Genomic DNA, 22,946 nt, shown 5'->3' with positions numbered 1-22,946 from the left:
TTTTCTTGAAGGCCTTTCGTATTTCTTGTACTGGTCGAGGTATGTATGTTGTGTATGCTGATGACTTCCAGCGACCTAGCGATATAATGATATGGACTGTAATGTCTTGACTCGATGCCATAAATGTGGCCTCTATCCTAAATGAGTGTCCTGAATAATTGCTAGGGTTCATACCTATCCTTGTTAACAGTAAGCGTATGTACAAAATTAATTTGGACGTAGTGAGGATAACCCTATGAATAGACAACAGTAAAGAGGTGAGATTTGATATGGAGAGGAGGTAGGAATCGAAGACCTTCACCGTGCAACAGCTATTGTTCGTGGGGTAATATGGTCTCTGTGACTCTGTCCTCTCTTGGTTTTCCTCCTATCTCTCCCAACGCTCATTTAGTGTCTCCTTTTCCAAGGATACCACCTCCCCTCGCCCTGTCGGTTGGAGTTCCCCAAGGCTCTGTCCTTGGTCCCCTTCTATTTTCTCTTTATACTGCCTCTCTTGGAAAACTTATTGCCTCTTTTGGATTCAACTACCACCTGTACGCTGATGACACTCAGATATACCTCTCCTCACCGGACCTCTCCCCGGCCGTCCAGCAACGTGTCACTGCTTGCCTCTCTTCCATCTCTGACTGGATGTCGTCACGCTTTCTCAAACTCAATCTCTCTAAAACTGAACTCCTTGTCTTTCCTCCTCCTAATACTGATCCTCCTCTCTCACTCTCCCTTCAAGTCAGTGATATCCACATAAGTCCATCCCTACAAGCGCACTGTCTTGGCGTCATACTTGACTCTGGTCTCACCTTTGAGTCTCACATCCAGTTTGTTGCCAAGTCCTGTAGGTTCCAACTCAAAAACATAGCCCGCATCCGCCCCTTTCTTACGCAAGATGCTACCAAGGAGCTTGTCCATGCTCTAGTAATTTCCCGCATGGATTACTGTAACCCTCTCCTGATTGGTCTCCCCAAAAGCCGTACTGCCCCGCTACAGTCTGTAATGAATGCTGCAGCTAGACTGATTTTCCTATCCAGTCGGTCCTCTCACACCTCGCCCCTCTGCCAGTCCTTACATTGGCTCCCTGTATCCTATAGGAGTCAATTCAAAGTGCTAACCCATACATTTAAAGCACTGAACAATTCCAGCCCCTCTTATATCTCTTATAATCTCTTAAAAACCATCTCTTCAGGAAAGCGTATGGCCTCCCAGAGTAATCTCTCCCTTACATACCTGTCTCTTGCTCTCTCCTATGGGATAGTGCTTTGCTCTCTCCTCCAGCTCTGCTTCACTCCTACTTGATATTTCATATCCTAATGTTTCTAATACCCCACCTCCTATAGACTGTAAGCTCATTTGAGCAGGGTCCTCTTCAACCTATTGTTCCTGTAAGTTTTCTTGTAATTGTCTTATTTATTGTTACATCCCCCCTCTCAAAATATTGTAAAGCGCTACGGAATCTGTTGGCGCTATATAAATGGCAATAATAATAATGTGACCGGTTGACCCAGTTGGCTTATTTTGGTCACAGGTACAGCAAGTTGTAATGGCACCCCCAGGCATAAAAGGGGTTAAGAGCCGTTTAGGAGATATTCCCTTTCAGATATACAGGCAGCTACTGTAGACACCAACCCACCGAACCGGAGAAGCATATGAATGCCGTAAACAGCTAAACCAGAACCATACGAATGCTGTAAACAGCCGAATAGGAAAAATCATATGTGACGGACCGCTGGCACTCCGACTGAGTACCTCCGCTAATCGATGCGCCTAGTGCTCGCTGAGGACTCTAAGCACTCCAACCGACACCATCAACACTGCAGACCCCACTTCCAGCGATGCAGCTGCGCCGGGGTCTCGCCGTCTCCACCCACACTGGACCCAAGGCCAGGGTCCAGCTTCTAGTGGGGAACCTCTCTTTCCCCAGAGAGCAGAAACAGGAACAAGCTCTTAGCAGAGCTTAGTGATCATACCCTGGGGAGCATAGTGATTATACCACTATCCTGTTGTCCTTTCCTCTTGCCAGTCTCCTCCCCCTGTTTCCTCTCAGTTCAGGTATTAAGTGTTTCCTATCTCCATGACAACGTGACCTGGTCAGTCATGTGACATAGGTCATGTCTGTCATTCCCACCATAAGGCCAGCCCTCCCTTACCCCCTGCACTACAAGACTGTGTAAGGATGGTCTCCATGGCGATGTTTCCCTAGTTGAGCATGTTGGTTTGGGTTGGGGTCACCATTTTGTTTGTTCGTTCTTTCTAAAAATATGTGATAAAGTTACATAGTTACATAGCTGAAAAGAGACTTGCGTCCATCAAGTTCAGCCTACCTTACATTTGTTTTTTGCTGTTGATCCAAAAGAAGGCAAAAAAACCCAGTTTGAAGCACAATTTTGCACAAGCTAGGAAAAAAATTCCTTCTTGACCCCAGAATGGCAGTCAGATTTATCCTTGGATTAAGCAGTTATTAAGTGAAAAAATAAACAAGCAAAAAAAGGCGCTAAACGTATAAAAATAGTGCAAATATTGAAATAATAAAGGTAGAGCAGCACCTAAAAGTGTACAAGCTCACAAAACACCATACACACAATACAAATATAAAAGGTGCGCTGTACCTTTAAAAATTTAAAGTGCAAATATGTGCATCAAAATAGTGCAAAAAGGAGTGTGTGTCCAATGTAATCACACTCAAATAAGCGTATGTGCAAAATTGCAAGTGAATAGTGGCAAGTAATAAAATGACAACTTACAATAATAAAAAAATATGTCTCCTTAGATGCTCCAATCAAGTTAAAACATATATAGGGAAAAATACAAAAAGGAAAAACATAGCATAATATTGTTTGAGAAACAAGTGTTATAAATAAACCCAAATAGGAATATTACTCACAAAAGAAGAGCAGTAAAAGTCTGCTCTAACTTGTCCAGCTTATAAGTCCACACATCAGGACTTAAATGATGGCATAAAATAACAGGATACCAGCTCGATCAGAAATAAAAACACTTTGTTATGTAGATTTATTATGTAGATAAAATCCAAGATCACCGTTCCCATTTGGAAGTCAGACAACCATATATCAGTGTTGTATGAGAGATATCTACCAGTCCAATACGAAACTTCCGCACTGCACTGCACTTCCTGGAACTCAGAGTTCCGTCCGATCACGTGATGACGTAAATGACGTGATGACGCGTTTCGCCCAATCGGCTTCCTCAGATCACGTCCTGCTGTAGCTGGTCCTGCCTTTTAAAACCCATACTGGGGGCGTGGAATCTATTAGTTGATTTAATAGATTCCCATAGTCTTTATAAAAACGGGGTAAGTCCACTAAATGTCTCAAAAAGGAAATCCCACAATGCATATAAAATGGATGAGAATGGCACAGAGAGATAAAAATAACATGAAACAACAGCAAAAGATAATGTAAAATTATTTCATAAATATCCATATAGATTATTCATAACAATAATCAAAAGGTATAGACATGTATATATATTTTAGAACACATTTGATCCAAGAGAAACATTCAACAGTAGAAATATAGGTACACCTACTAGCAGAAAGAGGAAAAAAAGGAATGTAATTAATCTCAATAAATACATTTAAATATAAAATTCATAAAATAAAATTATACAAATCAAATTCAATATTAAGACCTTTGGGTTCTAGGGTATCTAATGCGTGAACCCATTTCATTTCTTCTTTCCCTAGGTGTTGAATAAAATTGCCTCCACGCCATGATTTTTTAACAATTTGAATCCCTAAAAATGTGAGGCCACTAGGGTACTTTATTATGGTACCTTTTAAAATGGGCAGATACATTATGGTGATCCACACCTTTCCGAATATTATTGACGTGTTCATAAATTCTTTTATGTAAGGGGCGAATGGTCCTCCCTACGTATTGTAGACCACATGGACATATTAAAAGATATATAATATTTTTAGAAAATCAAGTAATAAAATCTTTAATAATATGTTCCTCTGTTGTATATTTTGTTTTAAATTTGCTAATCCCTTTTACAGTATTGTTTTTACTACATTTGCACCCTACACATTTTCCACATGAATAAAAACCTTTTTTATTTACACTTAAAAATGTTTCTGGCACTTCTTTTCTTGGGTGGTTAAATGTCAAAATCTGATTTAAGCTAGGTGCACCTCTAAAAGGGATAAAAGGTTTATCTGGGATGATTGTCGATAATTCTCTATCTTTTTTTAAAAGGTGCCAGTGTCTATTAATAATAGATTTTACCTTTCTAAAATCCTGATTAAAATCTAAAACTAGAGGTATTTTATCAAATTTTTCTTGTCCTCTGTTAGAACTACTTTGTTTAAAAACTAGTTCATTTTGGTCCAAACCTTTTATTTCATCATATGCCCTATTTAATATATCAGTGGGATATTGTTTTTGTGAAAATGTATCTATCACTATCTATCACTTGTTCTTCAAAAATACTCTGTTCGGTGCAATTCCTTTTTATTCTTTGTAGTTGGCCTTTTGGGATATTGTTTAACCACGGAGTATAGTGCCCACTATTGTATAGTACATAACTGTTGGCATGGGATAGGCATAAGGCTATCCTAACTATAAGTTAAGGCTAGGGACTAATGAAAGTATTTAGAAAATTGGGCAGACTAGATGGGCCAAATGGTTCTTGTCTGCCGTCACATTCTATGTTTCAGGTGTAGTAACCATTTATTGTGGGTGGGCTGTACTGCTGATTGTGTTTTGTGGGTGGGTTGCTGGACTAACCAAGGCACTGACCGACAGGAGGTCAGATACCTTGTTAGTCTGTTTGGTAAAGGGGAGAGATGTGAAGGTACCAACCTCGCCACTGGGCATTGGAGAAGCCTGATTGCCAGCCTCCTGCCATGCGACTATGGCCCCTGGGATGTATTGCCCTTTAAAGACTGACTCACCCAGTCATTTTTCTGGCCCGGGGTCACCAGGGACTTACAAAACTACTGTCGGACCTGTGACACCTGCCAGAAGGTGGGAAAGAGGGGGGACCATCCCCGAGCCAAGTTAGTGTGTGTGTGTGTTTCTGTTAGCGAGTGTGTGTTTCTGTTAGCTAGTGTATGCGTATCTGTCAGTGAATGCGTGTGTATTTAGAATGCGGGGCGGGGGGAAAGGTTGGGTGGGGGTGGCGCGGGGGGAGGGGGGGGCGCCTGAGTTTTGTCCTGCCTAGGGCAGCACAAAACCAGGATACACCACTGGGTATAGTGAGTACTCAGATCCAAGCTATCTGTGAATGTGGGGGCTCTGTTCAGTATTATAGGAATTATATATTTTTATGTGTTTTTACTGTTGTAAATGGAGATATTTTCTGTATGCTGGAAATATTTGGCTTACCACACCCAAGCCATGCTTGCATTTGGTCAAAAAGGGATTTCCAACTAACTTTTGAACCACTGGACCAATTTGTATGATTTTGACATTTGTTTGTATTTGGAGTATGCAGATTCTGTTTCATGCGAATGTGATGTATACTTTTAAAGTTATGAATATTGTGTAAAATTGTGTATTTTCCTGCCTGTGATAATTACGTCAGCCCACTGTGTTCAGTAATTGTATCACAGGCAGAGGGGAGGATTTTGTGTGTAATTGCTGGGAGTGTCTGAATGTGTTGTACGTATTGATTGGTTGTTTTGCAAAACCCTGTGGACAGTACTATGTGTGTAAAATGTGCAAAACAGAGTGTTTGATTAAAAGCTTCAGTTCTACTTCACCCTCAATTTTGAGTGCCGTCTCTTATTGGGGGAATCTGCTACAAGGGATTGCTATGCTTGTCCTACTCCCTTGCTAAATCACTACTAAGCTCTTGTAAGAGCTTGTTCCTGCCGTGCTCTCTGGAAGAATCTATGGTGTTATGGTGTCCGCTGCAGTGCTTGGAGTCCTCAGGAAGCGCTAGGAGTAGCCTTCAACTGATGTACCCAGTCGGGGTGCCCGTCGATCTATTACACCCAGCAAATCTGGCAGAGCTGTGGGGGTAAAACCCATAATGAGCTCCCCATATCACCCCCAGACAAACGGCCTCTGCGAGCGTTTTAACAGCCCCCTAAACAGATGCGGATTACATTCACAGAGACCTGTCGGAATCGGAAAAAGTTCCTTCCCCATCTGTTGTTTGCGTACCGGGAAGTACCACAGGAGTCCACGGGCTTCTCACCATTTGAGTTACTGTACGGGAGATGAGTTCGGGGGCCCCTGGACCTGCTACGTGAGCACTGGGAGGGGATATGGGAGACTCAGGCACCTCTATAGTACCATTCGTGCTGAAGCTGTGGGACCGTCCGCAGACCCTGACAACCTCTGTTCGGGAGAATCTGCAGGCGGCCCAGCAGCGACAGAAACGCTGGTATGACAGGGGAGCCAGGGACCGTATCCTGGAGGTAGGACAAAAGGTTCTGGTACTGAAACCCACCAAGGATGCCAAGTTGCAGGCCGCCTGGCAGGGTCTTTACACGGTAGTGGAAAGGATTAGTGACACCACCTACATTGTGACTGACTGTTCAGATAAAAGGATCCAGCTCAAACCTTACCTGAAGCGACCAGAGGAGGTCTCCGTGGTATGCGCACCCGCTTATGAGGACAGTGAGGGTATCTCGTTACCTGATCTACTACAGCAGGAACCCGTATGGGTAGAACAGGTGCAGTTAGGCCCCGACTTGAGTGCAGACAAGAAAGCTCAGGTTTCCCAGCTGCTGAAGGAATTTGGAGAGATGTTTTCCGCTGAAAACTGGAAAAATAACTGTCATCTGGACATCCCCTAGCCGACCCGTTAAGGTCTAAGCGGGTATGCCGTTCCAAGGAACTAAGGGGGAGCTGTGTAACAAAACCTCTGTTTTGTGAAGCCATAGACTGTAATTTCTACAATGTTCATCTGTTTGGCTCATTCACATATTGTGGAAAATACAGAGTAAACAGCAGAACAGCTGACCACCCTGCCTGTGAAGTGTGCTGCCCATTAACCACCCAGAAGCTGCGGTTAACCGCAGCTTAATTGCTGAATATCAGGGTGGTCAGCGTTCGTTTGCCAAACACGTGGCGGTAGTTTGTCATCGACATTGTGGAACTCTTTTCGGACACTCTTTTGGACGAAAACCGCTGAACTTACCAACTTCCACCTCATTCGTCTCGTAAGGCACGAACGCTACCTCTTTCGGGACTTCCTAGCAGGTGAATGAGACCGACCCCAGATAGCTGAATATATGGAACCCTTTCGCATGGATTTACACGAACAGCCGGTGAACTAAAGCCTTGACTGTATGGCATTTGAACTGTGTTTGTGGGATCTGAGCGCTATTCGGCTATATTGTGCGCTCAGATCTGAGCTATCTGGGGGTGGGTTGAACATGGTGTCTTCGTTCGGGAAAATAATAGTTATTTATTTTTATACAGTTGTGTGGAAAATGTACAAAGCAAATGTTTCTCTCTACCTGGAGATAATTAGGTTTTCTCCAACCACTTAAGCCAATTATCTCCAGGCTAGAGAGATGTAGTTTCAATGTTACTGTGGCTGTGCTTAATAATTGTACTGTACATTGATTGGTTCTGTATTTTGTGTCACAGTTTTCCACAAAGTCCCCTGTGGGAGTTCTTTGCTGGGAGACCATCATAAAAGGCCGAGTTTGGCCAGCATTAAACCAGATCGTTTTACTCCTTCATGAAGTCTCGACTCATGTTTGGGGAATTGGGAGCTATAAGCACTACTTTGCTCTACTTCAGATTGGATTTCGGGAGAAGCTACAGGTATCAGCTCTGCAGGGATAGCAGGATCCTTTACAACAGCCATAACACTAATCCCAAATAAACCCATACATTATAATGGGGATCCATCAAAATGTAGAGGGTTTCTTAACCAGGTTAGCATTTTGTTTGAATTATGTCCCAGAGCGTGCCCTACTGATAGGCCAAGATAGGCTTTATCATTACCCTGCTAACTGATAGAGCTCTTATTTGGGCAAATCCGCTTTGGGAGAACAATAACCCATTTGTTTTTGACTACCTTCAGTTCATAGTTTGATCCTCCAGGCAGGAAAGCCAATGCTGCCAGAACTCTCTTGAGATGAAGACAAGGAAACCGTTCCCTAATGGATTATGCATTAGAATTCCGTTCATTGGCATCGGAAGTCCATTGGAACAACCAGGCATTTGTGGATGTGTCCCTGAGACTTTAGAGGAACTCATTACCTATCTTGGACACATTGATGAGAGGCTTAGACACAGGCAAAACACCAGAGAGAGGCCCAGAAGACAGGCTATCAGACCAGCTTCCACTCTCCCCTCTGAGTCTATGACGGTCGCTATCCCAGAACCTATGCAATTAGGTATGACAAGGTTAACTGAGGAGGAGCATCAACATAGAAGGAGAGAGGGGTTGTGTATGTATTGTGGAAACAGGGAACATCTTCGTCTATCATGTCCAGAAAGGCCAGAAAACTTCAGCGCCTAAGGCCACATGGAGGACTGGCCTTGGGTGTACTTGAGTCCTCCATACATAATCACGAAAAAAGGCTTCTACTACCTATCATCTTAAAATGGGAGGGTAAGGGTATCCACTCTCATGCACTTATAGACTCTGGGGCTGCAGAGAACTTCATAGATGGGATTTTTTCTGAGAGATTTTTCTATCCCTCTCTGAGAAAAAACAACAGTCCCCCAGACCCCCTTGAGGAGCCCTCCATTACTAAGAAATCTATTCCGGTCCTTATGACGGTTGGGGCTCTTCATAAGGAGATCGTTGTTTTACAAGTTATCTCCTCACGTTCATTCCCTGTGGTATTGGGGTATCCATGGTTATTTAAACATAATCCACAGATAGATTGGGAATCGGGAGAGATTGTCAAGTGGTGTCCTTCTTGCTCTAAAGGATGTATAGCTGGGATTAGTTTCATGGGTTTCATAAATGTGCCTGTCTTACCTCCATTGTCCACTGAAGTACCCAAGGTCTATCAAGACTTGAAAGAGGTATTTGGTAAAAAGGTGGTCGTAAGACTGTCCTATTGAACTGTTGCCAGGGACTATGCCACCTAGAGCCACTGTTTACCCTCTCTCTCAAAGAGAATCAATTTTTGGAAGAGTATATTCGGGAGAACCTAGAGAAGGAATTTATCAGAAGGTCCTCTTCCCCTGCTGGTGCTGGATTCTTTTTTGTTTCTAAGAAAGAGGGGGATCTCAGGCTGTGTATAGATTACAGAGGTGCCTTGGAGGATTCTAACTACAAAGCTATAAAACAAATGACAAGGCAAACAAACTTGATCCCCACAGATATATTCTACTATCTCAAGATTCCAAGATTTCTGTCACATTCCACCTGAACATAACCAACCACAGAAAACAAGTTCTTTAGGAGAAGACCTATTTAAATCCCTACTCACCCAGACTTAGGACACAGAGAGCTCAATAGAGAGTGAATCTAGATAAGTAGAAAAATAAACATTATTCTTACCACTGCAGCAGAAGAGTCATTGTCTACAACCCTCGGTTTCCCAGTATTTCGTCCGGATGGAATGGATCGTTTCCTCCCCGGCTGTTCAGCACCAATTGAAACAGATATTAGTTTAGCCGGAGACATGTTCAGATCGAAACCAAATTGACACTTTTATTACGAGCTGCTCGGAGAAAGTAATAAGACCAGACAGTTTTTGATTCAAAGATTACTTCCTTATTTTATTGTGTAAGCTTACAGAATATATACTACTTTGCAAAGACAGCTTTGTGACTTGCGTGCCAAAAAACGGATGGGTGAAGTTACACTGTACCATAAAAGAAAATTACAGAACTAAGCATATTTCAATGGTTGAAAAAAGATGAACTAGCAGGTAGCAGATTAAGAAGATCTGCCTCCCTATTAGACCTTGTATCCTTTATTGGAAAGCTGCTCTGCAAATGTATGGACAGTGCCTAAATATAAAGCAGAGAGCTAGAACAAAATACTCTTTATTAGTCCCTCATAAGGAACAACACGGAAAAATAAACTAGCATCCATACACAATAAAATAGGACCATGAGGTTTCTCATAGTAGCTAATCTAAAATGATAATCAAAGTGAATAACTGTATCTAAATAATACGTTGCAAATTATTGCAAAGAATATAGACAGTTGATATAAATGATCTTAGGGACTAAGAGGGAATATACTGGACTAATATTAGACAAATGGGTATATGTGGAAATAATATAGTAGTATAGTAGTGGTCCCTGGGTAATGGACCAAGAAATCGAGCAACTATTAAAATACCCTTATTGTGAAGATAGATACCAATTCATAAACAAATGTATCCCCCGTTAAGATAGGGGGGTAGGACACAAATTAAGTGAGTAGCACGATAGACTATAACGTAAAGATTAGGTAACAGCCTAAACAGAACAGGCTATAAAATGGTCCAGGGGTATAACAGCTAAATAGCCATGGTGCTTGTTATTGCCGAGAATATATCCTGGAAAATTAAGCAGTTCGTGTAATCAAAAACCAAACTCATCCAAATAATCACGGGCTAATGCTCAATGTGCATCTGTAAAAAAAAAAAAAAAAAAAAAAAAAGGGTATCCAAATATCAGAGCTTTAAGAGAGCAGAGATGCTATCGTACTAAAGGAGATTTGGGGAAAGGTGTCCCTAAAGTTGAGATTGATAATTAAGTCCCATCCCTCCGTCAAACTCTTTGATTAACCCCTTAAGGACACATGACATGTGTGACATGTCATGATTCCCTTTTATTCCAGAAGTTTGGTTCTTAAGGGGTTAAAGAGAGAAATCAACTAGAGAATATTCGATAGTCTTAAAATAAAATCATCCGCATTAGTTAAATAGATGCCCAACGTGCGTTTCGGCGATACATGTCGCCTTTGTCAAGAGCCATATATTTATTTATTTCAATAGTTTTATATATATATATACACACATATATATATATATATATATATATATATATATATATATATATATATATATACACACACACACACATTAGGACATCAGAAGGGGGGTTAATGGGGGAAGCTGCAGAATGTCACAAGTCATGATGTTATGCTTACTTGTGCTTATTTGTCAGACGGTCGAAACTAGACTAAAAGTTAGAAAGCATAACATGAAAGTAAAAACAAACTGGACACTCGATCATCTTAATAGATTGAGCCTGGGGTCAATGTATCTTACATTATATTTCCATTACAATATTAATTGCATATATTTAAAAAGCTCATTAAATATTTTTCAGAAGGCTAAAAATTGGACTCCAAATTATGAGTTGACTGATTAGAATATTTAATACAATTGGTATATATTTATTGGTTATAGTCTTAGGTGCATTGTATGTATGCCCTAAGGGAAAAAAAAACCTTAGAGAATTAGAGGTAAACACAAACTTTGCTTGAAGTCTGTATTAACATGGGGGTTGGGGAAACTAGCCTTTCTCTTGGAATTTCCAAGGATATTGTGTTCTGGTATAAGAATAAAGGAAGTCAGGGGATAATTAGCAAATTTACATTTGTAACAACCCCCTACCATGTTGCCTGGGAACTGCTACCGTTTTGTTTGGTTTACCATCTTCCACATTGCCTGTGCCTAAAGAACCAAGATTATGTCTGGTCCTTTAACTGTTTTGTACAAACGATTGGTATGTTTGATATTGCACTTCGGAATACAGCCTAAGTGCCGAAGTAGTCAAAGAGGCCGCCATTCGAACACGTGGCAGCGGACATTTTAATCCAGTCGAACGCGGTCAGCGGTGTGTGCCGTCAAATCCCTGGAACAGAAATTGGCCACACATTGGAACGAACACTGCTGACCTGTACCTTCCCCTACCCCTACGGCACTGCGGCTGGAGACTAAGTCCAGTTCGAAGATTAGAACACCCGTTCGAATGGGACTTAGTCACTCTGGTGTCAAATAAACCTCTATGAGACCATCGAACATCACTGAAACACAACCCCGGTTTAACTTCGACCGCCGCCTTCGGATGGGACTTTGCCATTTTTCAGGGCAGAAATAGACCGACTGCACAGTCTGAATCTGTGGAACTGTTTTGGGCTTGCAAACAGGCGTGCAATCGGTCCAAAGAGACCTTTTTTATACATCTGGAACCCCTGAATGGATTCTACTTTACCCTTAAAAACGTAGCTTTGTCTCGTTATTGAAAGGGAACCTGCTAAGCTAATCACTAGCTCTTTTCAGAGCTCTACATCTCTCTCTCTCTACTTGCATCCAGCTGATAGAAATCAGCATCTTGCCGGGAAAAAGGACGTCTCCAAAGGCTGATACCCCCTCTCCACTGGGGTAGCCGTTACAACATTGCTCAGTCAGAGCTCTGGTCTCCTATCCCAGATCATATTCTTATTGGTATGAATAACTTGTAAATACATTTCATGTGTGTGCTGTGATTTTTTTTAAAAATAAAAACTGGAGATCAGAAATAGTGATACTACAAGTTGCCAGCAAGAAGCGTGTGTCTTGTCTCTTTGCTGAGGTCTTGGTTCGAATCAGGCAACTTTAAGTCATACTGAGGAACCATATTCATTGAAGTGTATTACTTTGTAACAGCCAGAACATACAACCACAAAGTCTCCTGGATTGGATACTGAGTTGCTGGCGAGTTCACAACCAAGTACAGCAGAGGTTAGGCGCCGTTCGAATTATAGCATTGGGTTGCCACAATACCATTGCATCATATGTACATTTCCTGCTACTATCAAAGTTACTATTTATTGCGTCAGCATTAGAAAAATTCACAAAATAAGTTTTTATTCCTATGTTAAGCCATAGATTAATTATAAAATCATCTCACATGTGAGTTCTCTGATGACTGACAAGTTGTGAATGTCGCCCAAAACATTTTCCACATTCAGAACATGAGAACTGTTTTTCTCCTGTGTGAGTTCTCTTATGAAGGAGAAGCATTGTGTTGGTGACAAAACATTTTCCACATTCAAAACATGAGAATGTTTTTTCTCCTGTGTGAGTTCTCTGATGAATGACAAGTTTTGAATGTTGCCTAAAACATTTTCCACATTCAGAACATGAGAACGGTTTCTCTCCCGTGTGAGTTCTCTGATGATGGACCAGCTCTGCTTTGGAAAAAAAACATTTCCCACACTCAGAACATGAGAATGGTTTCTCTCCTGTGTGAGTTGTCTGATGACGGACAAGTTGTGAATGTTGCCCAAAACATTTTCCACATTCAGAACATGAAAATGGTTTCTCTCCTGTGTGAGTTCTCTGATGACTGACAAGCACTGCGTTGGTGACAAAACATTTTCCACATTCAGAACATGAGAATGGTTTCTCTCCTGTGTGAGTTCTCTTATGAACGAGCAGCACTGTGTTGGTGACAAAACATTTTCCACATTCGGAACATGAGAATGGTTTCTCTCCTGTGTGAGTTCTCTTATGAAGGAGCAGCAATGTGTTGGTGAAAAAACATTTTCCACATTCAGAACATGAGAACGGTTTCTTTCCTGTGTGAGTTCTCTGATGAATGACAAGTTGTGAATGTCGCCCAAAACATTTTCCACATTCAGAACATGAGAATGGTTTCTCTCCTGTGTGAGTTCTCTGATGAATGACAAGTTGTGAATGTCGCCCAAAACATTTTCCACATTCAGAACATGAGAATGGTTTCTCTCCTGTGTGAGTTCTCTGATGAATGACAAGTTGTGAATGTCGCCCAAAACATTTTCCACATTCAGAACATGAGAATGGTTTCTCTCCTGTGTGAATTCTCTGATGAATGACAAGTTCTGAATGTCGTCCAAAACATTTTCCACATTCAGAACATGAGAATGGTTTCTCTCCTGTGTGAGTTCTCTGATGACTCACAAGTACTGAATGTTGCCCAAATTTTTTTCCACATTCAGAGCAAGAGAATGGTTTCTCTCCTGTGTGAGTTCTCTGATGACTGGCAAGATGTGAAGGTCGAACAAAACATTTTCCACATTCAGAACATGAGAACGGTTTCTCTCCTGTGTGAATTCTCTGATGAATGACAAGATCTGGTTTACCAACAAAACATTTTCCACATTCAGAACATGAGAATGGTTTCTCTCCTGTGTGAGTTCTCTTATGAACGAGCAGCACTGTGTTGGTGACAAAACATTTTCCACATTCGGAACATGAGAATGGTTTCTCTCCTGTGTGAATTCTCTGATGACTCACAAGTACTGAATGTCGCCCAAATTTTTTTCCACATTCAGAGCAAGAGAAATGTTTCTCTCCTGTGTGAGTTATTATATGACGGAAAAGCAGTGCTTTGGTGACAAAACATTTTCCACATTCAGAACACGAGAATGGTTTCTCTCCTGTGTGAGTTTTCTGATGATGGACAAGATATGCTTTAGCGACAAAACATTTTTCACATTCAGAACAAGAGAACGGTTTCTCTCCTGTGTGAGTTCTCTGATGACTGACAAGTTGCGAAAGTCGAACAAAACATTTTCCACATTCAGAACATGAGAACAGTTTCTCTCCTGTGTGAATTCTCTGATGACTGACAAGATTTGAATGTCGCCCAAAACATTTTCCACATTCAGAACATGAGAACGGTTTCTCTCCTGTGTGAGTTCTATGATGACGGACAAGATCTGCTTTAGCGACAAAACATTTTTCACATTCAGAACACGAGAACGGTTTCTCTCCTGTGTGAGTTATCTGATGACGGACAAGATTTGCTTTAGAGACAAAACATTTTCCACATTCAGAACAAGAGAACGGTTTCTCTCCTGTGTGAGTTCTCTTATGACTGACAAGTTGCAAAGGTCGAACAAAACATTTTCCACATTCAGAACATGAGAACGGTTTCTCTCCTGTGTGAATTCTCTGATGAATGACAAGATTTGAATGTCGCCCAAAACATTTTCCACATTCAGAACATGAGAACGGTTTCTCTCCTGTGTGAGTTCTCTGATGTCTAACAAGTCTTGAAAGGTGACTAAAACATTTTCCACATTCAGAACATGAGAAAGGTTTGGGGTTTATGTTTACTGTCTCCTTTGAGAACATATAGGTATCTGAGAAAATGCTTGATTTGTCAGAGTTAGACTCCTTGGTTCTGTTATTAAAAGATTTCTTCATAGCCTTGATTCTAGTATTTCTGATCTTGTCACTTCTCCTGACAAATACACCTGAAAGAAATATACTGGGAGTTAAAGGAAATTGCAGTGATCTCTCAAAAAGCAAAAAAAAAGAATAAACACAATAGAGCAACTCTATAATGGCAGATTTGTAAACTATATGCAGATGTACGATTTCAAACTCACATGAGTAGAGTCCTAAAGTTAGCTCCAAACACAGCAGCCTTTGTACTGTTATGGCAGTGTACATCCCTTCTCCTTATGACAGATGCTGTCAGGACATCCAAACAAGAGACAATGAATATAGTGCTTTACCTTGAGTTATAAGCACAATGCATGCAACAAAACTGCTCACCTTATCAGGAGCCTATGGGACCGGCTCCAGGTCTACAGTGCTTTGTGATGGGAAGTACATTACTCCTTAACCACCGCCAGGTCAATGAAGAAAAAGATTGGAAATAATCAAATGTACCCAAAGCACGTCCCCCTTTATTAAACACCATAAAATAATATTAACATCCATAATAAAAGCATCCAAGATGTGTTTCACCACAAATCTGGCTTCATCAGTTGGAATGTGGCACATTATTGCATTGAGGCTCCTTACTAACTGTTGCTATGGACATTTTCAAATACTGTAGGATTTTAGAATGAAAAGTTTTGTAAACTGTGTACTTTGTCTTTAAGAGGTTTTGCAAACTGACAAGTTGTTAGAAATGGAAAATATTGTCTGAAATACAATGTTATTTTTCTTATCAATTGGACGTCTTACCCAGATACATAAAAAAGATAGGTTGACTAAGACGTAATTTTGTCCTGGGTCAATGTGAAACCAAGTCAGGGCTTTGTATGCGTTATAACCTTAAGTTTTAGTCCAAACATTGGTCTCATCTCCTTTCCAAGTTAAGGTAGATTAGGTTTGTTTATCTGTTATCCAAATTCCCTAACATGACCTAATTTAAAATCTAGGGTATAAATATGTGTACTTATCAATATTAGTGAGATGGAGGGGAGAATTCGGATTAAAGAGACGCTGAATTTCAAAGCACTGGGAAGTTGTTCAATGGTATGTTATTCTAGATTACTGATATTGTGTTTGTTTGAGGACTCCTTTTACTTTGTGACTATGGACCCTGTGACTTATTTGGTTGTAAGGCACTATTTCTGCCTCTGGAACTAAATTTGGATATGCAACGGCACGAAATCTGCTTAAAAGTTATCTTCCCGGGAACTTCAATGGGAGTCGGACGCTGTTCGACAATTTGAATGGCAATTTCGACAGGTTAAATAGAGCGGCTGCACAGTCGAATTCTCTGGAAGTGTTTTGGGCATGAAACCATGCATGCAGTCAGTCAAAAATAGACTTCCAGGAATTGTTGAACCCCTGCTCTGATCTGGGTGATTTTAGGATATGTTGTTCACCCAGATCAGGGCTATCAGGGGATGTGACATGGAGATATTTTGTATTTTGGGGTACTTATTGAACTTTGTATAAATGTGGGGGGGGGGGGGGGGGGTTTCTGCCTGTGGAATGCATTATCTGCCTTAAAGGACCACTATAGTGACAGGAAAACATACTCTGGGACCCCCTCCGCCCGGCTCTGGGGAGAGGAAAGGGGTTAAAACTTACCTTTTTCCTCTCCTCCTCCTCTCCGCCCCTTCTGGCTGAATGCACACGCGCGGCAAAAGCTGCACACGCATTCAGCCGGTCGCATAGGAAAGCATTTACAATGCTATCTTATGGACGCTTGCGTGCGATCACTGATTTTCACAGTGAGAATCACGCAAGCGCCTCTAGCGGCTGTCAGTGAGACAGCCACTAGAGGAATTGGAGGAAGGATTAACCCATTCATAAACATAACAGTTTCTTTGAAACTGCTATGTTTATAAAAAAAATGGGTTAACCCTAGCTGGACCTGGCACCCAGACCACTTCATTAAGCTGAAGTGGTCTGGGTGCCTAGAGTGGTCCTTTAATTATAGCATTATATAGGTGAGGGATAGTTTATTGTATGTAGGAATGTCAGACTGTGACGGAACCGCTGGCACTCCGACCAAGTACCTCCGCCAATCGATGCTCCTTGCGCTTGCCGAGGACTCCAAGCACTCCAACCAACACCATCAGCACTGCAGGCCCCACTTCCAGTGATACGCTGGGGTCTTGCCGTCCTTCACCCACCCTGGACCCAAGGCTAGGATCCAGCTTCCAGTAGGCAGCCCTCTCTTGTAATCCAGAAAAGCTCTTACAAGAGCTTACCCTGGGCAGTATAGTTTGAATATAGCAATCCCCAAGCGTGTAGTTATATTTTAAACACCAATAAGTCTAAATAGTGTTTTTTAACTGGCAAAGTCTCCCAGTGACCATAGTCACATGGCAAGAGGCTGGCAATTAGTCCTCTCCAGGCACAAGTGGCGAAGGGCACTTCGTCACACAGACATTGTCACAATGTTTTTATTAGTTTGTGTCCCTTGTGTCCCAGTTCCCCATCAGGTCCAGTGGGTGTGCCTCTGGCCAGAAAAGTTGTATAAAAATCAAACCTGTACCAAAAAGCCTTCAGACTTCTTACACTCAACTCGCAGCCTTGCCTCGTGTTGTAGGGAACAGCTATAATCACTTCAGGGATTGCTAAAATCTGTATACTCCCTTGGATTCTACCAGCTCTTGTAAGAACTCTACAGCTGATTCTGCTATACTCTCTTGGAGGAGAGGGTTACCGACTGGAACCTGGAGCCTTGTCGTAGGTTCAAGGTGGGTAGAAGACGGAGAGACCCCAACCAAGCTGCGGCAGTTGTGAGGTCTGCAGTGCTCATGGTGTCCGGTGCGGTGCTGATGATCCTTGGTGAGCACTAGGAGCCTCTGTCACATTTGGTGGCATGACTTCCTAGGGAAAGATACAGACTCCTGGAGACACCGGAATCATTACGGTTTTATATGGAGGGATAGAGCCCACCACTATGCAGCATCCGTACGTACAGCCATATGGAACCAGCTAGTCCTTGGACAGCATTCGAAGTTGAGGAGGAGTTTCACTAGAGGGTGCAGAGCCGCTTGAACCGAGAGTATGGGCCGGTATTAGAAGCAACTTGTTGGATTAGAGAGGATGCCAGAAAAGGGCTGTGGGACGAAACCCTGGAGGGTGTACAGCGTTGGCCAGGTGAACGTCTTTCCAGCAGGGAGCAACAACTACACAGGCACGAGGATGCCTCTTCTGGGTGAGCAGCCCCTGGGGGAGTTCGTGAAGGAACTAGAGCTGCTAATGTGGAGTGAACTATGGTTCAGCGTGTTCCAGGGATCGCTAAATACGACAAACCAGAGGGTGAGGTTTACGATGGCCCTGGCTTGTTCTGGGAACTATTTGTCCACCCAGACTTTGGGACTGCTACAGAGTCCCGTTTTTGGGACTTCCATGACTACCATGAAGACATGCCTAGAGCTATCGACCTAAGACCTGACCCATCTGGTCACCCGGGAATGGAATCTGGAGCAGGAAAACCAACAGGTGCTCAGCTCCAGTTGGTCACAATATACCCTGCAGGCACCGCAAGAGAGCCAGATGGCCGATCCAGACCTCAGCAAAAGGTACTGGGAAGCTTCCCAGTTGGTAGGTGGAGATGGGACTGTGCTCTCTCCACCAGCCCTACAGGGATACTGGGCAGCCAGGCCTAGATCCCCAACTACAGTTGGAGTTACTGGGAGCAGGGACAGTCGGTCCTTCTCCCCAGCGGCAGCCTATATTACCAGGAGAGGAGACAGTAGGTCTCCCTCCCCAGCGGGCGAATATGTTATTGGGAGACGGGACAACTGGTCTCCCTGCCCAACAACAAACTGAGGTACCCGAGGTATGGGACCTCATGGACTGGTCCTGGGAGGACTCGAAATTGGTCCTACAGGGACGCTGGGCAGCCAGCCCAGATCCCCAGCTGCAGCTGGAGTTACAGAGAAAGGAGACAACCGGTCTCAATCTACAGCAGCAGTGCATCCTACAGGGAGAGGAGCCAATCGGTCTCTCTCCCAGGCGGCAGACTAAGTTACAGGGAGTGAAAATGGTTGGTCTCACTCCCCAGCGGAGAGTGATAACCGGTCTCTCTCCCCCAGTAGCAGCCGGAGATATCAAGAGAGGAGACAGCTGGTCTCTTTCCCCAGCTACCGGGGTGCAGCAACCCTGACCCCAGTAGTGCAGATGGGACCGAGGTCTCTGTACTGGAGTTATAGGGATGCTGGACGGCCGGTCCAGATCCAAAACTAACCATGCCTGAGTACCAGGAGGAGGGGGTAAGCGATTTCTCCCCGCTACAGCCAACTGCCAACCAGGTACTGGGGTCAGTAAATGAGACTGTAAAACACACTGCCCCCTCCCACTGCAGCAGAAGAGCTAGCATCAGGGCAGAGAGCTGCTGGCCGCTGACCTAACTTTCCCTTTCTTACATGGCAGGACTATGTACCCGTTCCCACAGCAGAAGCACTGGCACCAGGGCAGCCTCTGCCCTCCCCTGGTCCTTGAACCAAGAACTAGATACTCACTCCACTACCCAGCTGTACCGCTGGCTGCAGGGCAGAACACCGCTGGTCTCTACCCACCAGGTGACTTCAACTCCAAGCAAGAGGGCAACCAAGGAACAGAGAATACCAGCGGTCCACGTAACCCTTGGGGCCATACAGAACCGAAACAGGCTACAGGAGTCACCAGGTTCAGTACTTGCTTGTTGTAGGTGGGTTGCTCGACTAAATCAGGCACCGACCGACAGAAGGTCAGGTACCTGGTTAGTCTCCCCCTGGAAGGGAAGGTGTGTGATGAAAGCCCAGATCCCCAGCTGCAGCTGGAGTTACAGAGAAAGGAGACAACCGTTCTCACTCCCCAGCAGCAAAGCATCCTACAAGGAGAGGTGCCAATGGGTTTTCGAACACTACTTGCCAGCCTTTTACCTTGTGACTATGGCCCCTGTGACTTATTTGGTTCTAAGGCACTATTTCTGCCTCTAGGACTTCTATTAGAACAGATTTACACTTTTGAAGGGGCACTTCAGCAACAGTCTAAGTAGTCGAAGTTGCCGCTATTTTTCTTTCAAACACCTGGCGGTGGCTGTATGGAACACCCCGTACTCCGATCGAGTACCCTCCGTTGATGGACGCGTCCTAGCTTGCGTTGAGGACCACTAGCACCGCACCAGACACAACAACTACCGCAGACTCCACAACCGTCATAGCTTAACTGGAGTCTCGCCGTCTTCCATCCACCCTGGATCAGCCTCTGTCCTCCAGGACCGTGTGGTGAAGACCTCTCCTACAAGAGAGCATTATCAGGAACAAGCTTTTAAAAGAGCTAAGTGATTAAAGCTCAGGGGAGTATAAAGAGTATAGCAATCCACAGTGTGAATATAGTTGTCCCCTCCAATCACGAGACAAGACTACGTGTTGATGGTCAAGAAGATCTCTCTTTAATTGACACCAAAGGGCTTTTTCGCCGAGTATCGGCTCTTCAAAGGGCAAAACGCGCGTTGGGACTGCTTATTAACAAGAGGGTGGAGGGGATCATGCTGCAGCCGCTATATTTCATTATTTTCCCCCGGTTTAGCCACCTTACTTGATGATCTTACAATGTTTAGTTAGGTAGACATGTTACATAGTTACATAGCTGAAAAGAGACTTGCGTACATCAAGTTCAGCCTACCTCACATTTGTTTTTTGCTGTTGATCCACAAGAAGGCAAAAAAAACAGTTTGAAGCACAATTTTGCAACAGTCTAGGAAAAAAATTCCTTCTTGACCCCAGAATGGCAGTCAGATTTATCCTTGGATCAAGCAGTTATTACCCTATATAGAAAGATTATATCCTTGAATATTCTGTTCTTGCAAGTATGCATCTAGTAGCCGTTTGAACATCTGTATGGACTCTGATAAAACCACTTCTTCAGGCAGAGAATTCCACATCTTGATTGTTCTTACAGTAAAAAAACCTTTCCTTTGCCTTAGACGAAATCTTCTTTCCTCCAGTCTAAACGCATAGCCTTGTGTCCTATGTAAAGTCCGGTTTGTGAATAGATTTCTACACAATGGATTGTATTGGCCCCGAATATTTTGTATAATGTTATATCCCCTCTCAGGTGACGTTTTTCTAAACTAAATAGGTTTAAATTTGTTAACCTTTCTTCATAGCTGATATGTTCCATTCCTTTTATTAACTTTGTAGCCCGCCTCTGCACTTTTTTTAGTGCCATAATATCCTTCTTTAGAACAGGTGCCCAAAATTGCACAGCATATTCAATATGGGGTCTTACCAGTGATTTATAAAGAGGCGAAATGATATTCTCGTCCCGAGAATGAATGCCCTTTCTCATGCATGACAATACCTTACTGGCCTTGGCCACTGCTGATTGACATTGCACATTGTTGCATAGTTTGTTGTCTATAACAATTCCAAAGTCATTTTCGTGTGTTGTTATCCCTAATTCGCTTCCATTAAGGGTATACGTTGACTTTCAATGCTGTCTTCAAGATCATTTATAAACATGTTAAATAGAAGGGGTCCCAGAACAGATCCCTGAGGGACACCACTTGCCACCTCTGTCCAGTTTGAAAATTTACCATTAATGACCACTCTTTGTACTTTGTTTTTAAGCCAATGTTCTACCCAAGAACCCAAGAACCCATTTGGGTTTCTTGTTAGATATCTCTCTTTTTTTCCCCCTTCTATAGACTTCTTGCACTATTTTCCTCCTTGTTTCAGCTAATTTATACCAAGGGGTTACCCCCCACGAATGTTCAGCAACCTGACACACTCTCTCTACTCTTTCTTTACTTTAAACATAATTACTGTATCAACTCAATTATCTTCAAATGAAAAAAATATATATATTTTTAAACATTTTCAGAATGTCAGGCGTGCAGACAGGTCCCTAATTAGTAGATTAAGGATTCGAATTGTATTTGTTTGGCCAAAATGGAGGCGGAGTGATGCCACGATGTTCGATACGAAACAAGTGGGAATTCCGTTCACCCGGTCCAATCAGATCGCTAGAGCTTATCCTGCATTGCTTGTATAAGTGACGCCGACGTGAAAATAGAGTGGTAGTATGAGACGATAAACGGTAATTTAGAACTCAATGTACCAAAGTGCCCCCAAAAACTTGCGAAGAAATGAACGGTATATCCGTAATACATGAGTCCGGAAGCAGTAACTGTACGTCACGTCAGCGCCTGGAGGACCCGACGATGGTCCAATACGAGGCCAAATCTGTACGACGTGCAATGTGGAGGGCAACGTGAAACATACCTATTTGACTGAATATAAGTAAGAAATGCCTGAAACAAGTTGTTGGAGGAACCGCTGGTCTTGGTGTCTACTAGCTTGGTCTGGGCACGTAGTGTACGTGGTACCTAAGGACCGTCAGTGAGCGACAGGTTGGGGTAATATATATATATATATATATATATATATATATATATATATATATATATATATAGGTATCCTCGTACTGCTAGAACTAAGCATCTAGCAGACCCATTGCCCGTAAGAGATAACGTATGGAAAGCACCGGAGCAGCCGAGTACGATAGTACTGAAATACTATTTTGCATCAATGTAGGAGTATGTAACGCACGATCGAAACTAAGGCGGGAAATAAAGCGCTAGGATACCTGAAGCGGTTATAGGATCTAAAACATAGTGATTATGCTTGACGGGTCTGGGGTGTGCCGCCCCCCCCCCCCCCAGCGTACTAGGAGCGTGAGTGCGTGTGTGCTGGCCGACTAGCTAGTGCCGCAATGCGGCGAAACGATTACACTAGATTGGTGACAGGTGAGGCCCTGCTAGTTGCCAAGCGGCTTGAGAGGCTCTATCTATGCGTTGGCGTGAGGGGGTAGCGTGGCCACTGAATGAGGTGGCGGGGTGTCG

At 43.0% G+C, this 22,946-nt stretch overlaps 1 protein-coding gene across 2 annotated transcripts in view; it reads right to left on the bottom strand.

The window, feature by feature from the left end:
• Positions 1–10,951: 10,951 nt before the first annotated feature.
• LOC134568419 (zinc finger protein 850-like) overlaps positions 10,952–22,946 on the bottom strand; it is an 81,955-nt gene continuing 69,960 nt past the window's right edge. The window contains exons 1-2 of one of the 2 annotated variants that reach the window (XM_063426997.1): positions 15,244–15,904; positions 10,952–15,108 (exon numbers count right to left, since the gene is read on the bottom strand). In XM_063426997.1, the coding sequence (XP_063283067.1) occupies positions 12,773–15,108; positions 15,244–15,307 (2,400 nt within the window). In that variant the 5' untranslated portion in view covers positions 15,308–15,904 and the 3' untranslated portion in view covers positions 10,952–12,772. Of the gene's footprint in view, positions 15,109–15,243; positions 15,905–22,946 lie in introns of those variants that run through there. The other variant, XM_063426998.1, reaches the window with a different exon arrangement.

Source organism: Pelobates fuscus, chromosome 7 (genome assembly GCF_036172605.1).
Source record: "Pelobates fuscus isolate aPelFus1 chromosome 7, aPelFus1.pri, whole genome shotgun sequence".
Lineage (NCBI taxonomy): Eukaryota > Metazoa > Chordata > Amphibia > Anura > Pelobatidae > Pelobates > Pelobates fuscus.
Note: the sequence above shows the minus strand (reverse complement) of the source record. Positions and strands in the feature narration are given on the sequence as shown.